This window comes from Parasteatoda tepidariorum, chromosome 6, assembly GCF_982258835.1.
Source record: "Parasteatoda tepidariorum strain Cologne lab strain chromosome 6, Ptep-v5.0, whole genome shotgun sequence".
Taxonomy (NCBI): Eukaryota; Metazoa; Arthropoda; class Arachnida; order Araneae; family Theridiidae; genus Parasteatoda; species Parasteatoda tepidariorum.
In genome coordinates, this window is record NC_141760.1 from 107,769,382 (window position 1) to 107,794,985 (window position 25,604).

General features: G+C 29.5%; 1 protein-coding gene across 12 annotated transcripts in view; it reads right to left on the reverse strand.

The window, feature by feature from the left end:
- hyd (E3 ubiquitin-protein ligase hyd) overlaps positions 1 to 25,604 on the reverse strand; it is a 100,104-nt gene that overhangs the window by 60,649 nt on the left and 13,851 nt on the right. For all 12 annotated transcript variants that reach the window (XM_071178266.2, XM_071178265.2, XM_071178263.2 and 9 more), the window contains exons 7-18: positions 22,545 to 22,682; positions 20,093 to 20,313; positions 17,514 to 17,633; positions 15,651 to 15,919; positions 12,236 to 12,341; positions 10,610 to 10,758; positions 10,407 to 10,534; positions 8,320 to 8,447; positions 5,110 to 5,353; positions 3,951 to 4,105; positions 344 to 538; positions 153 to 234 (exon numbers count right to left, since the gene is read on the reverse strand). In XM_071178266.2, the coding sequence (XP_071034367.2) occupies positions 153 to 234; positions 344 to 538; positions 3,951 to 4,105; positions 5,110 to 5,353; positions 8,320 to 8,447; positions 10,407 to 10,534; positions 10,610 to 10,758; positions 12,236 to 12,341; positions 15,651 to 15,919; positions 17,514 to 17,633; positions 20,093 to 20,313; positions 22,545 to 22,682 (1,935 nt within the window). The remainder of the gene's footprint in view (positions 1 to 152; positions 235 to 343; positions 539 to 3,950; positions 4,106 to 5,109; positions 5,354 to 8,319; positions 8,448 to 10,406; positions 10,535 to 10,609; positions 10,759 to 12,235; positions 12,342 to 15,650; positions 15,920 to 17,513; positions 17,634 to 20,092; positions 20,314 to 22,544; positions 22,683 to 25,604) is intronic.

The window sequence follows — 25,604 nt, forward strand, 5'->3', positions numbered from 1 at the left end:
TAGTAAATAATAAACAGCGTTCGTTCATAAATACATAATAAACAGCGTTTCATTAATTGAATGCAAATTTGAATAATAACTGATTTTGAATAATAACTGCAAATTTGAATAATAAGTGATTAAGCAAATTTGAATAATAAATCATTACTTACCAGAATCTCGTTCTAAAGATGAAAGAGTTTGTCGCACAGTTTCTTGTTCACATTTAAATATTGGTGGAAGCAAAGTTTGATGCTGCAGAGGAAATCAATAGGGTTAACAATAAGAACAATAATCAACAGTAAATAGCAACAAAACAAATTTCAATAACCAGTGTGACTTTTTTATAAAAGAGAAATCTTACTTCTAGTGCTAAAACCACAATGGCAACTTGGTTTTTTTGTCCGGCCGTAACATCTTTTAATGAGTGAACACCAAGTCCAATAGCTCTTGCTGGGGGTAGATCTAACCACACAGGATCTCTTATACTGTCTGTACAATCTTTTGACAAAGGATATATTGCACTATTGCCATCAAGTAACACAGCAACTGTCTCATTCTATAGAATAAAATGCACCAAAAATATTATTCAGGGTTCATACAGAGATCAGAAGAAGAAATCCAAGGAGTATCCAAGGAGTCCAAAATTTAAAAACTTTGCGTAAAAGATAACTAGACAGTTTTTTTCCTTTTCTTTAAATCAAAAAGCCGTTACTATAAAGAATTTGCAAAAATGAATATTTTGCAAATGATATTTTTTTCTAGCCATTTTGAAATAAATTTTGACTTAGTCAAACTTAATAAAGTTATCACTTTCCCACAAAAATACATTTTCCAGCTTCAAATATTTTAATAAATCTTGTTAAAGTACATAGTACAGATGTTAAAGATTAACATAAAAACCTATCAATCTTATATTTTTAAATTTGAATACATAAAATCTAAGGCATTTCATACAAAAAAAAAAAAAACAGTAAATCATTGTAACATGTAAAATTAAAATTATTTTTTTCTAACTCTTGCAATTCAATTTTTTTTCCTTTAAAGTTTTATTAGATTTTGAGAGCTAAGTAATATCATTTCGTTTCCCTGCTTAGACAGCAAATTCATCAGCGGACTTAGTAAGTTCATCTAAGCAACACAATAATATAAGGAGTTTCTAAGGACTAATTTGGAAATCTAAGTAGTTCCAAGAAATCCTTGGAGACCTTTTTACTTCCAAGAAGTTTCTAAGGAGTATAAGGAGCCTGTACAAACCCTGATTATAATACAAAATCATTTCAAACAAGTGTTTTAAAAACTAATTCAAAAATTTTTTATACTGTATTTTGGAGAGAAAAAATACACATACACTTGAAACATCTATTACGTCAATACCAAGACTACTATATGGATAGCCCAAGGCACTATATTTGGACAACATTCTCTTACTCAAAAGTGGAGGAGGGGGAGGGAAACTACAACTTGTTGACAGACCTATATCGCTTACATTGATTTAAATCCCAGGCATGATTTAAATCATGATTTTAATTGTGATTTAATTCAATTGATTTTTTAAAAAATATTCAGTGATTTAAATTAACTGATTATTTTTTTTTTTTAAATCCTTGACTTAAGAGGAAAATATATTTTACTTAATAAATATATTCTTAGAGTTAAGAAAATAATTAAAAGTCTTATTTCATTGACATTCAAGCTATTATCCAGAATAAAAATGAGGATCATGGATGTAACTTATTATTTTATGTTTAAAACAGATAAAAAAAAATTAAAAAAAAAGACTAAGTGAATTCAAGTGACATGAAACTACTAAATTATAGCTTTCCATTAGCTATATATATAATAATTTGCAATTTCCTTATATTAAAAAATCCTAATAGCAGACACTGCTCAACTTAACATAATCATTTGCTTTGAACTGCAAAAATTATAGGGCTTGAAACCCCAAATTACGATGTATTGTAGAAAAATGTACAGGGAATGAAATTTAAAAAATAATAATCTTTCATGAATTATTAACTGTTAAACTTGATGTAAGAAATACTATGCTGGCTGCTCTGCAGACCACAAGAAGGCAAATAGAGTTTTTGTTCAAAAGTTATGGCAATTTCAAGTGCTTTTGCGGAATTTGTTTCTCTTTTTTTTGCTGAAAACTATAATATTTTAAAATTTGAAATTACAATGGGCGGCAGAAAGAACTGCAGGAGTACAATGGAATAAAAAATTTAAGAATCCACAATTAGAGAATTATTTGCTGCTAATAGGGATGTAACTATTATTTGACCACTATTTGGGATTCGGCCCTTTTGCTGCATGCTCTTCCAAATATTCGGCAAAGTATTTTTTGGAAAAGAATTTTTTGACAATTTTTTTTTCTTGGAATTTGAATAGATTTAATAAGGAATAATCTGAAAACATATTTTTTACTATACATTATTAGAAATAGTTTTTACATATTATTTATTAAGTTCTAAAACATGCATAGGGCTTGCAAAATTATGTTCTAAAAGATGAATGGGAAAAGGAAATTTAAAAAATTGAAACTAGTCTACGTTATAACAATAAACAGAGTTTTGTACTGCAGATATTTTTTAATTAGATTCAGGCCAGTTAAGTTCGGAGTTTTTTCTACACTTTCTGTTTAAAGAATTGAGAAGAAGAAAAATTTCCATCTTTTTTTTTTCTGATGGTTTATAATAGTGCATCATATTTAAAGGAGTTAGTAATGATTTCTATCTAGCCCTTTCTTTAAAAAAAAAAAAAAATTATTACGTTTTTATTATGATTTATTTCTGTTATACTTTTCTTTTTCTTCACTTTTCCTTGAAAATATAGTTATTAGAAAACTGAAATGTTTAGCTTTAAAATTTTCATTCAAGAATTAAGAGGACGCAAAACCATGGGTGAAACTTTCTATCTCAATTTTTTTTTCACCTCCATAGTTTATTTAAAATAAGGTATATAAAAAGTGAGTTCAGAAAAATCTAGAGAATTCCTCGAAGTTTCAAATACTGAAAAGAAATTTTCAAAATATCAAAATTAAAACAAATTATGAGAGAATAATTAAGGATTATGCAATTGAAGTTCTCTACCAATATATTGCTAGCTTTTATGATATTTTGAAATTTTTTTCTTCAGCGATTGAAACTAAACTGCCTGAACTCATATCTTTTATATATTAAATTACGATAATCTTTTGCTTTTATGGGTGTTTTTATAATAGTGCAGCATTTTCAAAAGCGTTTCTGATAGACTATTTCTTTCAACGTTTTATGGATACTTTTTTTTTTTGGAAAATATTTTTAGAATTAAATTTCTGTTTTAAATTAAGAGGATTTTGCTATTTCCCAATCCTAATAAATAATTATTGTAGTTTTTTTCAACTTTAACGTTAGTCTTAACGATTAACTATTGTAATTTTTCCCCCTTTACTCAATACCAATAATATAGCTAAGTTTTGATTAGCAAAAATAAAATTTTGCTATCCAGCCAATTTGTTTGGTCGAATATTTGGTATTCGGCTAAATCATTATTCATTACATCACTAGTTGTTATGTTTGTAAGAAAAAATACTATGCTTGATCCATTTGTAGCCTGCAGAAATGTAACTACAGAAATAAAATAAAAAAGTTATTCATATTTGTGAACTTTACACAAATTTTGTCATGTAGATCCGAATATTTTGTAGTTCGTAGATGGTTTTAGTCTGAAACAAAGAACTCTGGTCTAATTTGTGGATTTTAAATACCTTCTTGATCGCATATGGAACAAAACACTTGTTACTCAAAAAGTGTCTAACTTTGTGCATTGATGCTGCCTTTACAATTGATTACATGGTCCCTCCCTTACCAATATGGTACTGCCGGTGAAATTTACCAAATCCAACACGTTAACTATATTAAGTAATGAAAAAAGAAGAAAAAAAAATAGAAAGAGGAAAAAAATAAATGTTAATAAAGAAATGTTCAAACCTCTCCACTAATTCCAAAAGAAATCAATCGGGTGTCTTGTCCTAAGAAGGATTGTGTATCGATTGGAAATGGACTGTCTTGTATGGCTTTCCCAGAAGATATATTATACAGAACATAACTCAGGCGGTCACCATTCTTAACAACTGCATGAATACCTACAATTAAAATATTTTTTAATTACAAACTAGAAAAAGAAAAGTCCATATTCAAAAACAATATAAAGGGTACAATTTAAAAATAAGTGAATGCACTTGCAGGGTTGCTACAGAAAAAAAAATGAACGAAATAGTTGCTTTTAGTAGCCTAAAGCATGAAAATAGTTGCTAAAAACTATGAAAATAGTTGCCTAAATAAGAATTAAAAATTTTCAATAATATGACTAAAATTTTATTAAATGACTTAACCGTGATGCATTTAGTAAAGTTGGTGGCCAATATGATAATTTTTATATAAACATTAGTGTTCCAGCACTAAATTGCTGAATCAAAAAAATTTGTATATTTTTAGAAAATTAAATATTTTTAATAACTAGAATTAATTCAGAAAAATAATTTTTTATTAAAAAACATAATTTTTTAAAAAGATTTTTCCTTTTAGCAATTATATATTATATATATGCATACATACATTGTGAAAAGTGATTAAGCAAATTCGAAATTCATGCATCGTTATATCGTATTAAAAATTAAATTTTTTAAAATCATGCAGAATTTAGTAGCAACAACCATTGAAAAGGCAATCGAGAAACTAAATAAACTTACAATGGGATCAACGCGAATTGAGTGCAATTAAAAGTGATGACTCAAATTTGCAATTCAAAATTTTTTATTTTTGTAAAAAAAAAAAAAAAAAATCATTGTGTTTAGTAGCTCTGGGGAGCCGCAGGTTGTCAACCCAATTTATGCTTTTAAAAAAACATAGCTAGAAGCACAGAAAAATCTCCCAATAGTTTTCGTTTCTTGAAAAAAAATTTTCAGGCAAAAAAAATTGCCATAGTCGCGCCTCAGACCGAAAATAGTTGCAAATGGTCGCATTTTAGTCGCTTGTGGCAATCCTGACTTAGAGCTAGTATTTGTATTTTTAAGCAATTTCCCTTTAACAAAGTAAGAGACATATCAGATATCGAGAAAGTTAAATAAGGCTAGGTATAAATGAATACCTTGTCCATCCACAGCCATACTCAGAATGGAACTTGTATCTGCAATATTAACTTTACGGGGTGTCCTCTGGAAACAATCTGGAACTCTTGGAGTATTCCCACTTTTCACGACCAACAGCTCATCCTTACGCATTAGCCTACAATCTTGGAGAAATATACTTAAATCTTCATTAGCAGAGCCGAATTGGGTTTGGAAACCAGCACTACTGTTCGAAAAGCTGACAGCCGCGTAAGATCCATCCACCTTTAATATAACAAAAATTAATATTAGGATTGTTCATGAGATATATTAATGAGAACTAATTTAAAATTTACTAGAACACAAACATTAGTCTCATTTTTCAAACAAACCCCTGGCACATACAAGTTTTGATTATTATTTTGAAAATATTTAATTTTTACACAAATGTCAACTTTTTAATCAAAATACTTCACTTTTGGCACAAAAGGCATCAAAATCATGAACTCAAAACTTATCAATTAACGTGACAATAGAAACTAAGTTAAACTGAGAGTTGATTTACATTACAGTGCAATGTCCCATATCTGGACGTCCCTTTCCCGGACACTTTTTAACAATCAAAATAAACAAACATCTCTCCATCTTCCCCTTCCTAAAAAAAAAATAAAAATCTTTTGACACATTTCCTCTTTTTCTAGCTTGCACTGAACCTCTGATTTATGCATCGAACCCATAAATCACCAGAAAGGGGAAGTGAAGATCTACCAAGACCATTGAGTGACCGTTAGTGACGCTCCTCCCTTGGAATGTAGGAAAAAGAGGGAGATTTGTTTTCAAAAGACCGCCCTCCCCCCCCCTCCTTTCCCATGCAGGTGGCTAGTAAAAGAGGCATTTCCTGGAACCTTTTTATTGAAAGAAGAAATACTGTGGAAAAGGGTAAACAGGGCAAGCGTTAAGGTGGGGGGGGGAGTAAGAATGGAAAATTTGAATAGGTCTAAAAAGGATACAGGTCCTTGAGAAACAAAACATTCGTTCTTCCCCATACCATGTAATATTTAGGAGGCGGGGGGAAAAAAGGGGTAACATTCTTTCTTCAGTCATAAAAGAAAAAATAAAGAGAATCCGATCAGCTGTGTCCCGCCTTTATGCTTGATTGATAGCCAATGATTGGAGAGAAAACAATAATTTGTTACCTCCCCACCCTCAACTTAAATGATCTCCTCTTTACACTTATTTTCCTTCACAAATAAGGAGGAAATGAATTTTTCTCCTCCATCTACCCACCTTAATGAATGACGGGAATTTTCTTTTCTTGCTTGAATCATTCCAGTTCAAAATGTCGGATTATTATTTTCATATGTCAATTTTTTTTAGTTTTCTATATTTTAAGCAATAATATTTTTTTTCTAATATTTCATATTTTATTGATTAGATATTCTAATACTAAACCATTATTCCCCTTAAAAATAATGTTTATTTATTTTTTGCTTCTTAGATTTAGATCATTTTAAGCTTTGTTCCAGAATTTCCCCTTCCTGCTTGAATCGTTCTAGTTCAAAATGGCGGATTAATATTTTCGTAACTGTTAAATTTTTTTCGTTTTCCATATTTTCAGCAATATTTTTTTTCTAATATTTTATATTTGATTGATTAGATATTTTAATGCTAAAACATTATTCCCCGTAAAAATAGTGTTTATTTATTTTTTGCTTCTTAGATTCAGATCGTTTATTAAGTCATTTTAAGCTTTGTTTACCTTGGAGGTGTATTATACGGACTTCTGGAAGTCCCACCGATTCCGGATACGCGACTTTACACTGTAGCTTTATTTGGGAAAAACTTAACACTCTTCAAATAGGGTAATTAAAAAAATGTGCAGGTTTAATAAAGTGAGTTCATTTAAAATTGCCATAGCCTGTTTGTCTTGCTAAATCAAAATTTACTAGATACTTTTATAATTTTTGACCACTGGAGATGGTTATTATCAATTATCAACAAAGATTTCCAATAAAAAACCCTAACAACTTTGTTTGCTTTTTCTTTTCAATCATCGACAATTTTTTCAAGATTGACAAAACTTATGACTTTGCAAAAATAATTCAGTGAATGGTCTCTGTAAAGATCCACAACAGTTTGTGCTAGTCGGCAAAAGGATTTGATTCTAGCTGGAAGTACAAGACTGGCTAAGAAACGAGATTGGAATTTTAGAGCAGCGGGTGGAAAGAGAGTCAGGTTGTGCTGAACAGATAAGGGTTGCTAAATGAATTTCGACTACGATCTCATCTAAATTGGATAAGTTTTCGTTGTCATGGTTCTTTTTTTTTTATGAATTTCATCAAGTTTTTTTTGTCTTCAATTATTTATTTACCAACACAATCAAACGTAATCAGACACTCAAAAATGATGTCCGTTACAATTCCCTAGTAAACCGCTTATAAAAATTAAAATTGCAAGAAATAAACCTCAATTTCAAACAGTTCATCAATTTAATTATTTTCTTTGACTAGATTTTATATATTTTTTAAAGTCATTTAGGTCACTTTAATGTGAGATGTTCACTGCCTAACAATTCTTCGCACAATTAAAAATATCATCCCTATCCTTAAGCTTAAATTCAGAGACTGATTTATACTGTCAATTAGAAGTAAATAAATTCTAACAATTAGAAGTAAAAGAAAAAAAATTGAGGGAAGGACAAGTCACACAACAAATCATATACATAAACATTCACAAAAAGAAAAGAAAAACAGTAAGAATCTTGACATCAAACAGATTTTAAAAAAGTTTGTAAGGAAGAAAGAAAAAAAAAACTTTTTTTTTTAATTTCTCAGTTTTGACCCCCCCCCCCTTCGAAAAAAAGAAATCCCTCATAGCAATAATATTTCAATCAAGTTTTCCCAATTTTTCTCAATTGCTAACCCACTGATGGTTTAGGAATTGGGCAAATTCGGGAAAACATTTCGCTCCAATACACTGTTTTTCCCATCTAATAACATGGAAAAAAGGAAGACTGCAGGTTAAAATACGACTTTTGACCTACAGAACCATCAGTGAGTTAAAGATTGGCTATAATGATGCCTTTAAAGATTGAGATTAAACCAAATCATTTTAAGCATACATTTATAACTAATACTGAAAATTAAAAATAACTATGAAGAAGAAAAAAACATTTTTTTATTTAAGATAGAAATCTAATATTTATATTACCTAGAAGAAAGAAAGAAAAAATTTTAATATTAAATGCATACTTTAACTACTTTCCCAACAGGAGCATTTTTAACATCTTCTACAAAAATGACATCTTTTAGTGTCCACTGTTCTTCTTCTTTACGATCTCCATCTTCCCTACTCTGCAAGCTTGATCTATGTTTGCGCTCTAAAAACACATTAATTTGAAAAAAAGTTAATACAAACTGTGATGCAAAAATAAGTTTAAGTAAAGCTTTATTTACATACTCAAGCAGGAAAAATAGCAAAAGGGATACTGTAAATGCAAAGGCATTATGTTTAAGAAATACAAAGCAAGGATAACTGCTGGTGAACGAAGATTAAGCTATAACAGGGTGAGTAGCTAAATCTTTCAACAGAAAATAAGCACCTTTTAAGTACTTTTTAAGCACTAAAAATTATTTTTAAGCATTATATACATTAACGAAATGTAAAATATTTTTCAAAGACATTACATGATCATGATAAAATAACTAGCTTCTGACAAAAAATAACTCTTTCTAAATTACATGAGACACCATAAAAAGTTAAGAGATTTTTCGGTTCAATTTTAGAGGGAGGAATATGAAGCCTGAAAATGAGAATCTCTTGCAAAATGCAGCAGAGTTGCACAAGAGTGCAAGAATAATTCCCACTTAATCCAGCTAAGAATTAAGAGGTTGATATGCACATGCAGTCCTGCAAGTATTTCATAAAGCATGTCAAATGATTGGCACTTTCATAATACGCTACGGCAGTAAGCCGAAATGCACTGTGCTTGAATGAATTGGGAAAACGTTGAAAAGAACAATGTGAAAAGCACGCTTTTGCATAATACGTGGCGAAAACCAGCATGGTATAGAAGAAAAAATCTCATTTTTGAAATTAGCACTTTTCAAAAATTATCACTCAAGGAAAATTAAGCACTATTAAAAACACCTAATGAAAGCACCTTTAAGGGCTTAAAAATGATAAGCACTTTTTAAACACGCTACGCATCCAGAATAAAATTTGGTTTTTTCTGTCGTTGAAGGAAGAGGTTAATTTATAAAACAGTTCATAAACAAAACCTTTTCAGTTAAATGTAGAAATGCAGATAAATGAAGAAATGTAGGTTAAAAAAAAAGTTAAGAAATAATCATGAAATTATGTAAATTAGATTGCTTTAAAACAGGGGTGTCAAACTTAAAGGCTAACTTGGGCCAAATAAACAATGCTTAGGTGGGCCACAAAAAAAAAAAAAAAAATAATAAATCAATGTTCATAGAAACAAATATTTTTATTTTGAATAGTACATTGTAATTAACATATATAAAGTTAAATTATTGTTTGATACTTGACATCTCTTCTCTGCTACTATCTTTCCTATTTCGGGAGAAATTTTATTGGCCGAGACTACTTTCAAAATTGACCCAATGTGAGCGTTATTAGTACGGTTTCGGACAGAAGATTTATTTCCATTCATAACAGAAAATAATTGCTTGCACTTATAAGTACTTCCAAACATGGAAATAATTTCATACGCGAATTTTTGAGTATTTTCAAACCTTGCCAGTAAATATTTGAAAAATTCAGGCATACCCACTTCAATGAATTTTGCCCTAAAATTTGAGGGCAAAATCCATTTGCATACTACTGGATACTAAGTCTATATTTATTGAGAAAAATCGACGAAAACAAACAAAATTTGTTTTACGAAGAATTAAAATCTTTAAACCTTGTTTCAAATTCTGTTCTAAGATTTTAAATTTTTTCTGCGTATTTTTGATACGATGCAATATACCTGGCAATATATGGCAGGTGCCGCAAGCCAATTAGAATTCTACATTTTCGCACGTACAATTTAAAATTATCCGTATAGTTTATAAATAAAGTATATTATAATTTCATATGCTAGTTTCCTTTCTAACTCACATTTCTATTTAATTTTTTACTTTGCGTTGGATATATTGACTGGGCTGTAAAAATGTTCGTCTCGGGCCGCGAGTTTGACACCCCTGCTTTAAAAGATAATGGACAATATATTTAATAAAAGATTGGGATCAGACTGTATTTCAAACAAGACATTTTACTTCATTCAATAATAAAAATTGTCTCACAAACAGTAAAGAAAAAATTAATTGTTTACTGGAAGGCAGTGGACTGGAGGCAGGTTCACTGCATGTTGAGGAGGCAGGAGATGGGGGAGGTGGCATTTCTTGGCGGTCCACTTTACTCTCAATTTTTGAAGTATCCTTGCTCTCACTTCTCCTTTCACTAAAATAACCATAAGTTTAATAAAAAATCCATTTAACACATCAATCAAATAAGTAAATTGTTTTCAAATGTTACCTGAGAGAGCCTGGAGGCAGTATTTTGAAACGGCAAGAATCTGTGAGATTCCATGCCGCAGACATGAGCTGACCAACTTTGGGAACATTTCCAGAATTAGTAAATGCAAGGGCTCCAGTGTGATACATTGGACTATTACGTAGAACCACCTACAGCATATGATACATTAAAAATCTCATTCTATTTGTTTTTATAAATAGTTCTAAAAACAAAACACAGTAGTAGTCCCCCCCCCTTTACTTTTGAGTCCTTTTCACAAAAAACATGTTAAATCTTTGGAAAAAAAATAAGCACTTTTTAAAAACTTTTCAAGCACTTTACAAAAATTTTCAAGCACTCAAAAAATTCATATTCAATCAATGATATTATTGAAAAACAAATACTCTTTATAAACAGTTTTAGCGTTAAAAAAGAAAAACCCAAAAAGAAACGGGCGTAAATCGAAACAATCAGTACTTTCCCACATCACTGAGTGAATTCAACTTGACCCTGAACTCAGAACAAAAGTACCCTTACCCCCTACGTCAAAAAAAGTGTTAGAAGTAAAATAAAATAAACAAGAACAAAATTAAAATAAATTAAAAAGAAAAACATTTCATAAGGATCTGATATTCTCTATCCGAATTGGAGCACTCGGGTTTCGGTTCCAAGTGTGCATGCGCAAGTCACAACGTGGGTACGACATGAAGTCCGTGTGAAGGATTACGTAGCAAACTCCCCTTTTTTCGTGAAATGCATGGGATCCACCAGATATCACTGAAGAGAAAAACAATTACTCGAAAAAAAAGCACTTTTTAAAAACGCCAGCTGAAAAAAGCACCTTTAAAAGCTTTTAAAAACGAAATCCCCAAAAAAGCAGCTTTAAGCACTTTTTACAAACGCTACGCACCCTGATATAATACAGTTCTACTTTCATTTCAAATTTTTTTGGTGTTTCTCACATTATTGTAGTAATATATTTTGCTTTGACTATATTGATACAATATTAGAAAGTAGTCTTTTCTTTTCAGATATATTCACGTGAGCTGATGATGAGATATTATTTCCTTATTCTGTTTTGTCTTAAGTTCTTTGGATATAACATTAAAAATATTCAATGAAATTAAACAATGTTTCATATGTAGAATTAATTACAAAATTATTGCTTTAAAATCTGAGAACAATTTGTTTAAAACTCTGCAAGATATAAGTCATTAAAGTAGGTCTTTTATATTGTGCATGGGCAGAAAAGATTAAAAGAGAATTGTAGTAAATCATATATGGCAATTAATAAAAAAAGTCCACGATCCAAAAGGTGCACCACAGACATGAGCACCAGTGTCAATGAAATCTTACATTAAGATTACTTAAAATTCACTGATAATCAGAAGTTCATTGCCTGAAGTTGCAAGACTACTTAATCCCACAAATAAGCAGAAGATCTGCTACATTTTGTGAAACTATCTTTTTAAAAATTTTCATTTATACTGTAACATTTTTTATGAACATGTAATACCCCTTGCTTGTGACAACATATTGCAGTCATAAATTTGAGCAAAATTTTCAAAATCTTTCTACAAAGAAATGCTAAGGTAACGAAAATTTCAAAAACTTGATTTGAAATTTACAAAAACTTGAAAGTATTACCTGAGCGCCAGTGACAATTTCAGAGGAAAATGAAGCTGATTGTCTTTTTGATTTTGCTCTTGCTTTCTCCCAAAGCCTCTTTCTTTGTGCATAGGGTGCCACACCCCTACAATAAAAAATAAAAAAAGCAATTCAATAAACTCACAAATAAAAACAAATTATAGTCCGTAAACTTCTCTAAAAATCTGATTACCCCATTTGTACTAACAGGCTGGATTACATTACATTACACTCTTATCCTACTCCGGTGCGTTCAGAAAGTATGATAAGTACATTAAATTTACACAGTCAGTCAGTGCTAATAAGTATAATACTATTTAAAACACGGTTAGACATTCGTACAAAAGAAATGCATTTTATCTAAATTGGGGTCACCACTCAAATCTTGAAAAAAAAAAATCCCTGTACATATTATACACGATATATTATGAGGAAAACACAATCACTGTGCTCTTGCATGTGTTGTATTTGGCTAACTATACTAGTTATAATTGCTGAAAAAACTTTAAGGAAAAAGGAACAGCTGAGCATACTTAAAACAAATAATGTTTAGTAAATGAACTAGTTCAGTATGAGCGAAATATCATCCTTAAATATTTCATACACTGCACTTTAAATGGTTACCATTTTTGTAAGGACGAAAATATGAAACAAAATTCCCTGTATTTCCCCAATTTCTCAAGAAAAACTCAAAAGTCTCTGTGATTTTTAAATTCCCTGTATTTTCAAGTAGTTACCTATTCTCCCTTTGGAGCAGCAACCTTGTAAAATGGTGGGGGGCAAAACCAAAGTTCTTAATTTCATCATTAAAAAACAAACCTTTTTTGTAATAAGATAGTTTGACTTAAAAAATAAGCAGTTAAATTAACACAGTTTATAAGCTAGTTTTAAAATGAGATTAATTCTTGTATTTTGACAAAGATTTAGAATAGAATCTTTGCAAACTAAGCTAGTCAAAAAGTAAAAAAAATCAGAATTTGTAATAATAATTGTAATAATAAATATCAGAATTTGTAATAATTATAAATAACAGCATCCAAAGACATGGAGTTATAAAGTACAGTAGGGAACCAATTATCCGGAACGATCTGGACCATCACTATTCCGCATAACTGATTTTTCCAGTTTTCTGAATCGCTACAAAAAGCCGTTTTTTATAGTCAAACTAAAAAAAAAAAAATATTTGGAAATAATCTTAAAAAGAAGAAAAAACAATGAAGTAATACACTAATGATTATTTCCAAAATGATGGTAAGGAAAACATCTTTCAAAAAAGAAAGAAAAATCCTGAAATCTTATGAGGAAGAAAAATTTTTTTTTTTTAAAATTGGCGGAGAAATTCATCGAATTTCGTTCCGGTTTTTTAGTTTCCGGATAACGGGTTCTATACTGTACTAAAAATATCTGAAATTGAAAAACCATGTGAAGGGGGCTGAAAAAAATGGTAAATAACTGCACAAAATCTATCATATAATGAACAATGTGAAATTATTATGGAATCATCAAGACTCGAATGAGTAAAAAAATTATCACTCGAATTCGAAATTTGCGCATCTTAATATCATTGTATAAAGAATATTGGAATTTGAAAAAACATATGAAAAAACTGAAAATGATAAATAATTTCCAAAAAAACTATCATCAAAAAAAAATGAAGGAATTACCTGAATTGATTTTAGTTTTTTTTAAAAAAAATATAGTGATCACCACATATTAAAACGCATATAAAACCACCGTATTCATTTTGAGAAAATTCGATTTTATAAAACGGCTGCTTTTATAAACCGAAATTTAAACACTTAGGCATAAATGTATCAAATTTGACCTTTACAAATAAACTAAGTTAAATTTATTGCAACATTCATACTTTTGCTGAATTTATGTTAAACATTTTAATTAAACTTGAAATATAATTTTAAATTTATAGGAAGGTATTAAAATATTAGCTTTATTGGCAAAATCTGCAGTGAAAGCTTTAAAAAAGTTAAAAGAGTAAAAGAAAATTTTTAAGTTTTGTATATTTTTATTTAATTAATAAGTTATTGTAGCTTTCAATATTTTTTATCTTAGATGTAAAATTCATATTTAAGTATAAAGCACTTTTCATACATTTATTGAAGACAGATTTACCTTATTAAATGTTTGAATGAGCGATAATCATGACATTGAAGGGTGATAGTTATTTTATAACTTTCCTCTATTCATAAAGATTTCATTTGTATTGCTTTTTACTCTATATTTTTAATTATTTTCCTCCAATTTAATTTCTCTTAGATGTGTAATGAATATCTATAACTTTAATTTTTATTTATTTATTTTTTTATAACTTACTTATTTATTTTTTTAAATATGATATTCATTCATATACAACGCATCTATCAAAACTTGAGAAAATGGAAAATCCCAATTTTCAAAACACAAGAAAAATATCAGAGTTTTCCTTCTGTAAACTTTATGTCTTAAGGAAACTTTTATTTTAGAAAAATAATGATGATAATAATTTTATTAACCCCTTAACGATTGGTTAATTTTCAAGAAAAAGGTCACAAAAGTGTCTATTTTGCCAATTACACGTATTTGATTAGTGCTAGTATCTAGTTTAAAATAAACTAACTATTTACAATTACCTTAAAAATATCCGGTACTGCTACATGGTGTGTAAAATGAGAAATAAAATGTTTTCCGGGCAAAAAAAAATGAATTAGTTTTATACTTATTGACGCATTACTAAAGAACACTCCAGCCCGTCAATATCACGGGAGAGAGAAATAGCGAGTGAAAACTAACCCCCGTCATTTTCACGGGAGCAAGAAGGGTTAACGGAAGATTTTTACATTGTTTCCATATTGTTATCTTTTACCTCCTACAGGGTGCATAGCCAGATTTATCAACAATAAATAAGCACATTTTAAGAACTTTTTAAGTACTCACAAAATATTTATAATCACTTTCCAAAAAAAATAATCAGAACTAAGATTTGTACAGTAATAAAAAATAATAGAAAATTCTATGGTTTAAAGTTCTCAATTGATAAACATGAAATCAATAAAATTTAAAATCATTCTCAAAAGCTTTACATAATCATGATTAAAAAAAAGAACTAGTTTCAGATAAATATTGCAGAGAGAAATGTGAAAATCATGCATTTTTTTTTTTTTTTTTTTTTTTTTTGTCATTTAGAACAAACATGGCAAAGGAAAAAAAATCTCTTTTTAAAAGATAGAAAATTAAGCACTTTTTACAAACCACAAATTTTTTTTTAAAAAAAGTACCTTTAAGGGCTTTTAAAAAAGTAAATCCAAAATAAACACCTTTAAGCACTTTTTAGATTTTTTTCAGGAAATAAAGGATAAGTGTAATCAAACATAAATGGTTGACATGATTTAGTGTAATCAAACATAAACATGGAACTTACCACCAATATATTGCACCAGATTCTAGACATACACAGGAATACAAAGAACATACATGCAATGAAACAATTTTCTCCAACTGAAATTCGGGAAACACCTGAGCTGAATGGTCTAACTTAGAAGAAATTAAGGACAGGCTGTCATCCAACCATGTTGCACACTTTCCACTTTCAGTCACCACTGTTGCTCGTACGGAACAGGTGGAAAGTAGCACTATTTGCTCCCCGCTTAAACTTAATCCCACAGTTCTTGGGTGATACACATTAGGAGTCTATAAAGAGAATATTAAAATTAGAACATAAGCAACATGAAAATATAAAAACAACTATGACCTTGTAGTGTATCTACCACTACAAAATTACAACTACAATTCACTAGTATATAAGACATGTTAACTCGACTCTATGTCGGGGTACCTTTTCATAGATGACGGTTGACATGGTCAAAAGCTACTCTCCTCAACCTCTACCCCACTTCCAATGTGCCTTTGTTCTTTTCTAAATAATGCTTTAAGTTTCGAAAATCCTCAAAAAAAAATTATATAATAAAGTAACTATGTAACCTACCCTAATGAACTATGCTCATGTCGATATTATATCATCAATCATTATGCATAACATTATTAACAATATAGTTTAATTATCATAATCAGGGATACCAAATTTCTGCAGTGGAGAAGTTCATTATGGAAGAAATAACTTTCTTCTACATGGAAGAAAAGGAAAGAGCAAAAGGAACTATCAAATATGAAAACAGTTTTTTTTTAACAGATTATAATTGCAAACTAGTTGAAATAATAGTAATCATTTCCAAGTTATTTAATATGTTATTTTTAAATACAAGGAAACTAAAATGCAACATATGGAAAGAGAAGTAAGTGTAATGACATTCTTAGAAATTAAAATAGCTTCTTGTAGTTCTTAAATATTTTACTTAAATAAGTATGGCAAAATCTAATTTTACAATTGTGTGAAAAACTGCTAAAATATAACCTAATTTTATTATAAATATTAAATTTTAAAAAAAAATCACATGCTAAACATGTAACAGATCTTAAAAACATGTTGAACCTTATTGAGTATCAGACTTTTTACATAAAACAGATCATATTTCTTTTGAGAGATATCAAAAATAAGAACCTGGAAGCCTAAGAATGGGGTAAAGTATTAAAATATACAACTTTTTAAAAGAACATCTTAAGGGTTTAAAACAGTTATAAGAAATTTGAACTTTTAAAAACTTGTACCAAACCCTCCTATTGCAATATTTTTATTTTATTTTATAAACATCGTTGAACAGCCGACCCAATTTTAGTTTCACGGTTACTAATGTTTAACTCAGTAGCCTTGTAATTTTGAGCCCAATCCAATAGGCAAAGGGGTGTTGTGATGTCAATCGACGTCACCTTCCGTCATCACTACGAGTCAACGACGACAGCCTGTAGTTTCTGAATAGCGGCGCTGCCTTACCTTTCCAGAGAGTATATAAACACATTCCTAATAGATGTTCATCGCTAACCTTGTTATGTGCTGCAAGCATGTTATTGTTATGTTATGTTTGCTGTTTTATTAAAATCATACTTAAGTTATTATGTGTCTTACTTGGATACCACCAAGGATACTTCACAATACAATACGAACCTTGTTCACCTTATTGAAAAGTGAATGCTCTATCCCATGAGCCACCACGACTTCCCTCTAACAATGTTTGAAATGTTCTCAAGAATAATAATTTGAATTAATAAAAACATTTCACTTTTATCATGAAAATGACAAAAGAAGGACACTTCTGCAAAGCTCAAAATTTCCTGTATAGAACTTATTCGGATAACCGAAACCTGAAAACTAAAAAAAAAAAAAACTTACCTCAACACGATAGGGTTCTGGTTCATTCCATTTCCATTGACAAAGCTGACCTGATGCAGTTACAGCCACAAGTTCAGAATAGAGAGCACCCATCTGAATAAATCTTTTACACTGCCCCATCTAAAAAAAATGAAGAATGGTTCTAATAAATATTGCAAGGAAGACAATTTTCTCTTCAATTCAATTTTAACTTAGACAGAAAAAAAGTTATTTGCACTCGTAAATATTTTCGAGGATATAAAATATTTGGAAATAAATGAATTTCATACAAGAAATTTTTTAGTATTAGTCAAGAAATTTTTCAATGTTAGAATTGTAATTCACAATGCAATGGCAAACACTCAACTAAAAGTCTACAGGTTAGAATTCAACTATATATTTAAAACTGGAACAATTTTTTTTTCAAATTCTATTTATTTATTTATTATAACTTTTAAGTCTAGCAACAGCATAACATACAAATTGTAACACTGAATTATTTTAATTACAGGATTCTTAAAAGAAAATAGTTAAAACAAAAATACATTGTAATAATTAGTAATAGTTGCTGAGCAATGAGGGCAATATTATTACAAATTGTAGATATAGCACAAAATTGTTACCATTTTTAAAGTTAGAATAGGTAAGTATTTTAAGAAATCTGACTGATTACACAACTCTAAGTTATGTTTAAATTTATAATGCCTTCTTTAAAGCAATTTAATCACTTTATGCGCATTAGTTACATATATTAGTTCAGTTACAATAAAAAATGTTTTTTTAAAGACAATTTCTTACATAAATACCTTTAAGTGTATGAGAAAATTAATGCAGTAAAGTGTAAGTTGAACTGTAGTGATATATTGCTTTAAAGGTCAACTTAGGCAGGAGGAGTAATTTTTTCCCCCTTCGTCATAGTGTTATTTTTATATATATAATTTTATTATCTTATTAATATTGTTATGTAATTATCTTTTCCATGTTATACGTATATTTATTACATGTTACCAATCAAAATGCAATAAAATTTTTTAAGCATAACTTTAAAATTATATCTATAAAATTACTCATACATCTTAAGAAATGAGATAAATTACTAAAATGAATTTAATAAACAAATTTTACAGTTAACTAATTAAATATTTTAAAAAATATATATTTAAATTTTTTTTGCATATTTTGCTAGTCATGCATGTCAGATATTTATTATAAAAAAATTTTTTAAATATCAGAGCAGTATAACATTTTATAAGTGCACTCAAACATTTAAGTAATTAGAAAAATTATCATTACACCCACTCAATTTCAGAAAAAAATTTCCTTGACTTTTCCAGGTAAATTTCAATGAAAATTGTGATCATAGATTTTTTTTCATTGTAATGTGAAATGTTAATTTTCTGTATAAAAAGATATTATTAAATGAGAAAGGTAACATTTCAGTTAGACTAAAATGTAAAATTTTTATAATAAATAATTGTAATAGATGTTAGAAATATTTAACAAGAATCTCAATAACTGATTACTGTTACTGACAATTTTAAGACTGGTTATATACAGGTATGATATTGGGGAATATTCAAGGTTTTTGTATAAAAAAAAAAAAATTTAAAAAAAAACTTACTTTCCCTGACTATACCCTGATTTTTGGAATTAAAATAAAATTCCTTGACAATTCCAAGTTTTCCCTGTTCTTCCTAACCTGTGGGAACTCTTACTATCATTCTGACATTTTTAAAAGTTATTTTGTTATTGTAAAAACCTATTTGTTCCAAAAGCACTTAATAGTTTTCTGATACGGTCACACCACAAAGGGATTTAGGTTTACTCTTAATATTATTTTATCAATTCAATGAAATTGTAAGAAATAAGAGTAGAGAAAATTTCCTAGACAGTTTATTTTCCCTTGGGATTTTGAAGTGTTAAATAACACTCCTTTCAATTTATTTAGTATTTAAATTTGAATAATACAATATGATATTTCAAAGAAGAAGAATAAACCACAAAACCCTCCCAAGATTAGCCTGACAACAAGGGGGCTCTAACCCGTGATCCGTCTACCACTGATGATATGTCATGTTAGCACTGTGGTTGGTGCAAGTCAGATGGAGAATTTATATCGACCAGTCGTTGCTGGAATTCGAACCGTGGTTTCACCTTATTGGAAGGCGAACGCTCTAACCCCTGTGCCATCGCAGCTCAACATAAACTATTAACACTTAACATACTGCAGTACTGGCAATAGCATCATCTGTTAAGGAATAAGGCAAATATTTTTGCCATCAATAGATATTTTATCATAAAAAAAAAAAGATTTTAATTTCTTCAACAAATATGTAAAAATATATAGGTAACAGAATATAGTCATAAAATACAGGAGTCTTCGTTAAAAAACAGAAGACTTGACAGGTATGAAACTACATCAAGATTAAAAACAAGACAATGGCCCTTTATCTGAAAAAAATATTTCTGTTTTGAAGACCAGGCAATATGAATAATGAGTAATTTTTTATTACAGTCATCATTTTACTGCATTTATTTTTATTGTCTGATCAACACACACCAAGAATGCAGGCATTCACCGTATTAAGAAAGTTACCTACCCTTTCTGGCCAGAACTCCAACTCATCTGAAAGCCAAAGGGGATTGCAGTCACCTATTTCTCTTTTCTTGCTGTCTGATGTACCTACGCTCTCACCAGGCTTGTCATTGGAGCTATTGTCTCGCAGTGTGGTTTCAATCCATCGGCGTGATCCTGAATATTGCCTCTCTCTCAATCGAAACATTGAATCTCGCTCTCTCTCACCTTCCCTCTCCCGGTCACCTAAAAAATTTTTAAAAGTACTGCTTAAAGGACTAACTAAATTAATAAACAGAAGGCCACATTCACATTGTTAAATGGCAAAAAGTGATACTACAGTATTATAAAAAAAAAATGCACTGGAGTGTTCTGTTTTGCAATTTTTTTTTTCATTTATATTTTGCACAATAGGATGCATATATAATAGTTTTCTATAATTAACAGGGTTGCCACTCAAATCTGGAAAAAAATTGCCGTATTGTCCCTGTACATATTATACACAATATATTAAGAGGAAACAACAATTACTGTGCTCTTGTGTGAGCTATATTGGGTTAATTATATTTATTAGTTTTAATTGCTAGAAAAACAGCTGAACATACTTAAATAATGCTATAGCAAATGAAATAGTGTAGTATAGCCGAAATATCATCCCTAAATATTACATAGATTACACTTTGAGTAGTTACCATTTTTTAAAAAATAAAAAGAAACAAAATTCCCTGTTTTTTCCCAGTTTGTGAAGAAAAAATCAAAATTCTTTGCATTTTCCTTGTTATTTTAGGCGATTTTTCAATTTCCTGTATTTTCCTGTGCTCCCTCTGGAGTGGCAATCCTGATTAAGGAAAATATCCCCCCTTTTTTTTTTATCCTCACAACCAAAGAAATTTCCTCACAGAAAATTATAAAACTCTAAAATTTTTCACTAAAACATAATGTGACAGCTTTGATGGAAAAACAAATTGAAAAAATCTATTTTCAATGAAAAAAAAAATCTTGACATTTAACTACTTTAGAAAAATCAAGATTCTTGTCAATCTGCACTTAAGTATTACAATTAATTACAATTCTTTAATACCCAGTGGCTAATACAAAATTAACTTATACCCATTTTTAAGAAAAATTTTAGAGCCATTTTATTTTTGTGAAAAAATGTAAGGCTTCATAATTTTCACTGAGAAAATTAGTTCAAAAGTAAAGATTTAAAAAAAAAAAAAAAAAAACATTAATTTAATTTTTTTTCCTTATTTATAGAAAATTATTAAAATACTTGTTTAAAACTTTTTATGACAAATACTTATTTAATATAACACTTACTAGTTAAAATTAATACACATTAATTCAAATTTGCATTACTTTACAATACTTATCTTGATTACACTTTCTTACACTTAAAAGGATATAAAATGGTTCATGTGATTATTTAATCTACAAGATCTGACAGCTTTTCAAGGCCACTAAATGAAAATCTAACGAATTTCTAAATTCATTCTGGAAAAGTTTTTCTACAGAAACTGTTGATGTCAGTAGTATTAAGCTTGGGTGTAATAACTTCACCAGTTTTGGAATTTCATCCTAGTGTTCCATGAGGGATTTTCCTTCATCACTTTTAAAATTGTGTGAATAAAGATAGATATCGGATTTTTAAGTCTTGTGAATACGATTTGCGATGTGTGATTTTAAAATCATGTGAATACAAATAGCGATGTGTAATTTTTAAATTGTGAGAAGAGTTGTGACATATGATTTTTAATACAAGTGAATACGAATCGCAAAGTTTGATTTTTGAATTGCAAGAGCAATCACAATGTATGATTTTCAAAACTGGTGAATATGAATTGAAATGCATAATTTTTAAGTCACCTGAATATGAATCGTGATATGTAAATTTTAAATAAATACGAGTAAGAATAGGGTGAGGTATGTGCCATTAAACAGATTCATAATTCTTACAAAATATGTACGTGTCTTGAATTATTTTCTGAAAAAGGGAAAAGCGCTCAATCATCATTCTTTCTGAGAAGGTGTCAATTTTGCTAGGATAGTAATCATTTTTGTCAAAATACCGATTTTACTGTGCTTATATTTGTGAAAAAGCTGTTTTTACAGGGTCCATTTTTGTGAAAGTACTGGTGAAAGGTACTTTACAGTACATAAAAATAAATAGAATGAATTGGATGGATCATGTGATTCGAATGAGTGATGGAACACAATAAAAAAGTTAGAGCTTTTTAGACACACTGGAACAAGAAAGCGGTTGAGAAGTGCTATTTCGGTGAAGTCTGATTTAATTGCAATTAATGAAAATACTTGGATATCAAAAATAAATCAGAAGTAGTTATGGAGAAATCTTCAGAGGAAAACATTGGGCTGTCTTGCCAACTATGATGATGACTGATGAACGGCAGTAAAATTCCCCTGTTTCCCATTATTTCAGAAAATATAGAACATGCATAATGATTTCAGTTTCATACCAGAGCGACCGCGGCTTCCGGATCTATTACGTAGTGTAGAGTAGCCAAACATATCTTCAGAAAACATAGCATCTGCATCAATAATAACACTTGGATGATCACTGTGAATACCTGCATCCAGCAGAGATATCAAATCATCTGGAAAATATACAATTTAAAAATAATAACTACATTACTGAATATTATATACAAATTAAGTAAACAATGCACAAAATTCAACAGAAAAGTGATTTGCTCATTCTAAGATTGCTTAAATACTTTTTTACTTAAAGAAACTTTTATCCACAGTCCATTAACAGGTCAAACTTTTGTATATGCATACCTGCCAACATTGGAGAAATTAAATAACAGAGATTTTACAGTGTTTTCACTACAGCGCGAGAACGCGAGAATCTCGCATATTTTTTTCTTTTCTCGCATTAAAAAATTATTAACGCGAGAAGTTCGCGCACTGAATTTATCAATTTTAAAATGCACGAATCTCTCGAATTTTGGAAAAAATTTAGTCTTCCGCCATTTTGAATAAGACATGAAAACAGCTATGACAAGTGTTGAGAAAAAAAGTGAGTTCTTTATAATAAGTTGTTTAAAGTTATCTCTAGTTTTCGCTGTTAATGAATTACCAAACTCCCTCATCGACAATTTAGAGCAATTTGTAAAAGCTTAAGTCTGTGAAAACTAATCTGGAAGACCTGACAAAGAGTATGAACATGGAAATAACTTCAACGAACTTCACTATTCCATAATAGAAATAAGTGAAGAACCTATGCTGGCAGATGTAGATGATAGGAAAGTGTGTGCACAATGCTACAAATTTAATGAGTGATTCCGAATAGTTCAGCATCTATTGCAAGGTTATTTAGCCCCCCTAAGCCGAATTAAAACAAAATATCGTAACAGATCGATTGGTAAGCATTTGAGCAAACCTAATGAGAATAGCTAATGAAAAAGTAGATACAGAACATTTTCCATATGATAATGCAGCAAAAATATTCAATGTTCAATGGTTTAGAAATCAGAAGATGTTAAAAATTTATTATAATTAAAGAAATATTTTTTTTAAAAGTCTATTCGGGTTTTTTTTAATTTTTAGAAATCTCACTTAACTTTTTGAAATCTCACCCTGTTTTCGAGAAAGGGTGAGAAATTCTCTCCCATTTTTTTTTCTGTAATGAAAACACTGTTTTACTATCCGATTCAATTTTGGGTTTACGACTACTGATGTTCAACTCTGTAGCCTTGTAATTTTAAACACAATCCAGAAGATAAGGGAACTCCTGGATCAAGTAATAGGAGAAATTTGCTTTGTAGAGGACTTTTTTTGATAGAACTAACCCATATTTGAGTTACATGGAGAGGAAAACCTCCCACGGTTGGCCTGACGACAAGGGGACTCTAAACCGTGATTCATCTACCACTGAAGATATTTCACATTAGCACTGTGGTCGGTCCAAACCAGATTCGGAATTCGTTTAGAGCAGTCACTGCTGGGATTCGAACCTGGTTCCAAATCATTGGGAAGCAAACGCTCTATCCCCTGAGCCATAACGGCTCGACCTAAACTATTAACACTCAACATACTGCAGTACTGACAATATTACCATCTGTTGAGGAATAAGAGAAGGATTTTTGTCATCAATGGATATTTTATCACCAATTTATTTATATATTTTTTTTAATTTCTTCAACAACTACAGAGAAAGTTGAGAATATACAGGTAAAGAGATAGCTGTAAAATACGGGTGTCTTCGTTAAAAAAACAGGAGACTTGGCAGGTATGCATATATAAATGTTACTTCAAACATTTCATTCAAAATCTTAAGACAAACATTCAGTGGAATAGTAGATCAGGGTGCATAGCCAGATTTCTCAACAAAAAATAGGCACCCTTTAAGCACTGTGGTAAAAACCATGGACAAACTGCTACAGAAGAAAAGATTTTTTCCTACTTAAATGGAAGAAATTAAAATAACTATACTGCCATGCACTAGAAAAATCCATGTAAGTGACAAAAAATGCAAAATTAAGGTTTTTATATATTTGGCATTTTTGTATGGTAAACTACTTATGTCCAGAAAGTTTATTTCAAAGACAAGATTTGTTTTATCAGTTTCTTGAAATTCTATTTTAGCATTAGAAATTCTATTTTAGTATTCTATTTAGCGCTAGCAATAGAAGGAAAACTGTTGTTGTTGAGAACAATTTTCTCGAAATTTATCATGAAGCACTTATGTTGTGCTTTTTAATAGCACGGCAGCAGAGTTTTTTAATATTTTATGTAATGATGTATAGTATTTGGACTAATATAATACTTTATACTTTATATAATTATAAAAATAAATAAAGAACTTTGAAATATGTAGCCAAATTTTACTAACACTCTAAATTAACAAATCACATCCTATTTGTAAGTGTAAATTCATTACATGTAATGAATTTACAATTACAAATAGAATACTATATTTGTTTTCTTAAAATATCAAAAAGACTTAACTTTCTAGTACTACACTAAATTGTTTTTAAATATAAGCTATTCTTATAAAACTTATTGCCAAACAATAATTTTGGTCATTTTTAGTTATGTCAATCTCGTCTAGTTTCTATTAGCATACAGGTTACCGGCTATATAACTTGGTTCCCACTTAATGTCAGATGAAGAAAAAAAAATTCTGACAATTCCAGGTAAAGTTCAATGAAAATCCAGTCCATATTTTATCTATACCATGCAATTTTTCATCAGAAATCTTATTTATTTTTAATGCCAAATATTAGATATTGTGAGCAAAAAAAAAAAATCCTTGAATGGGAGATGGGAACATATCAGTTTGACTAAACTATGAAATTTTTATAACAAATAATTGTAGTTAAAATGTAACTCTAATCTCAATAACTGATTACTATTATTGACAATTCAAAGACTGGCTATTTTCCAGGCATGATATAGAAATTTTTCAGGTTTTTCTAAAAAAATTAAAATTTTTCCTGACAATTCCAGGTTTTCCCTGTCCAACTCAGGGAGTCATGTACAGGATTCCCACTCAATTTTTTAAAAAAATTCAA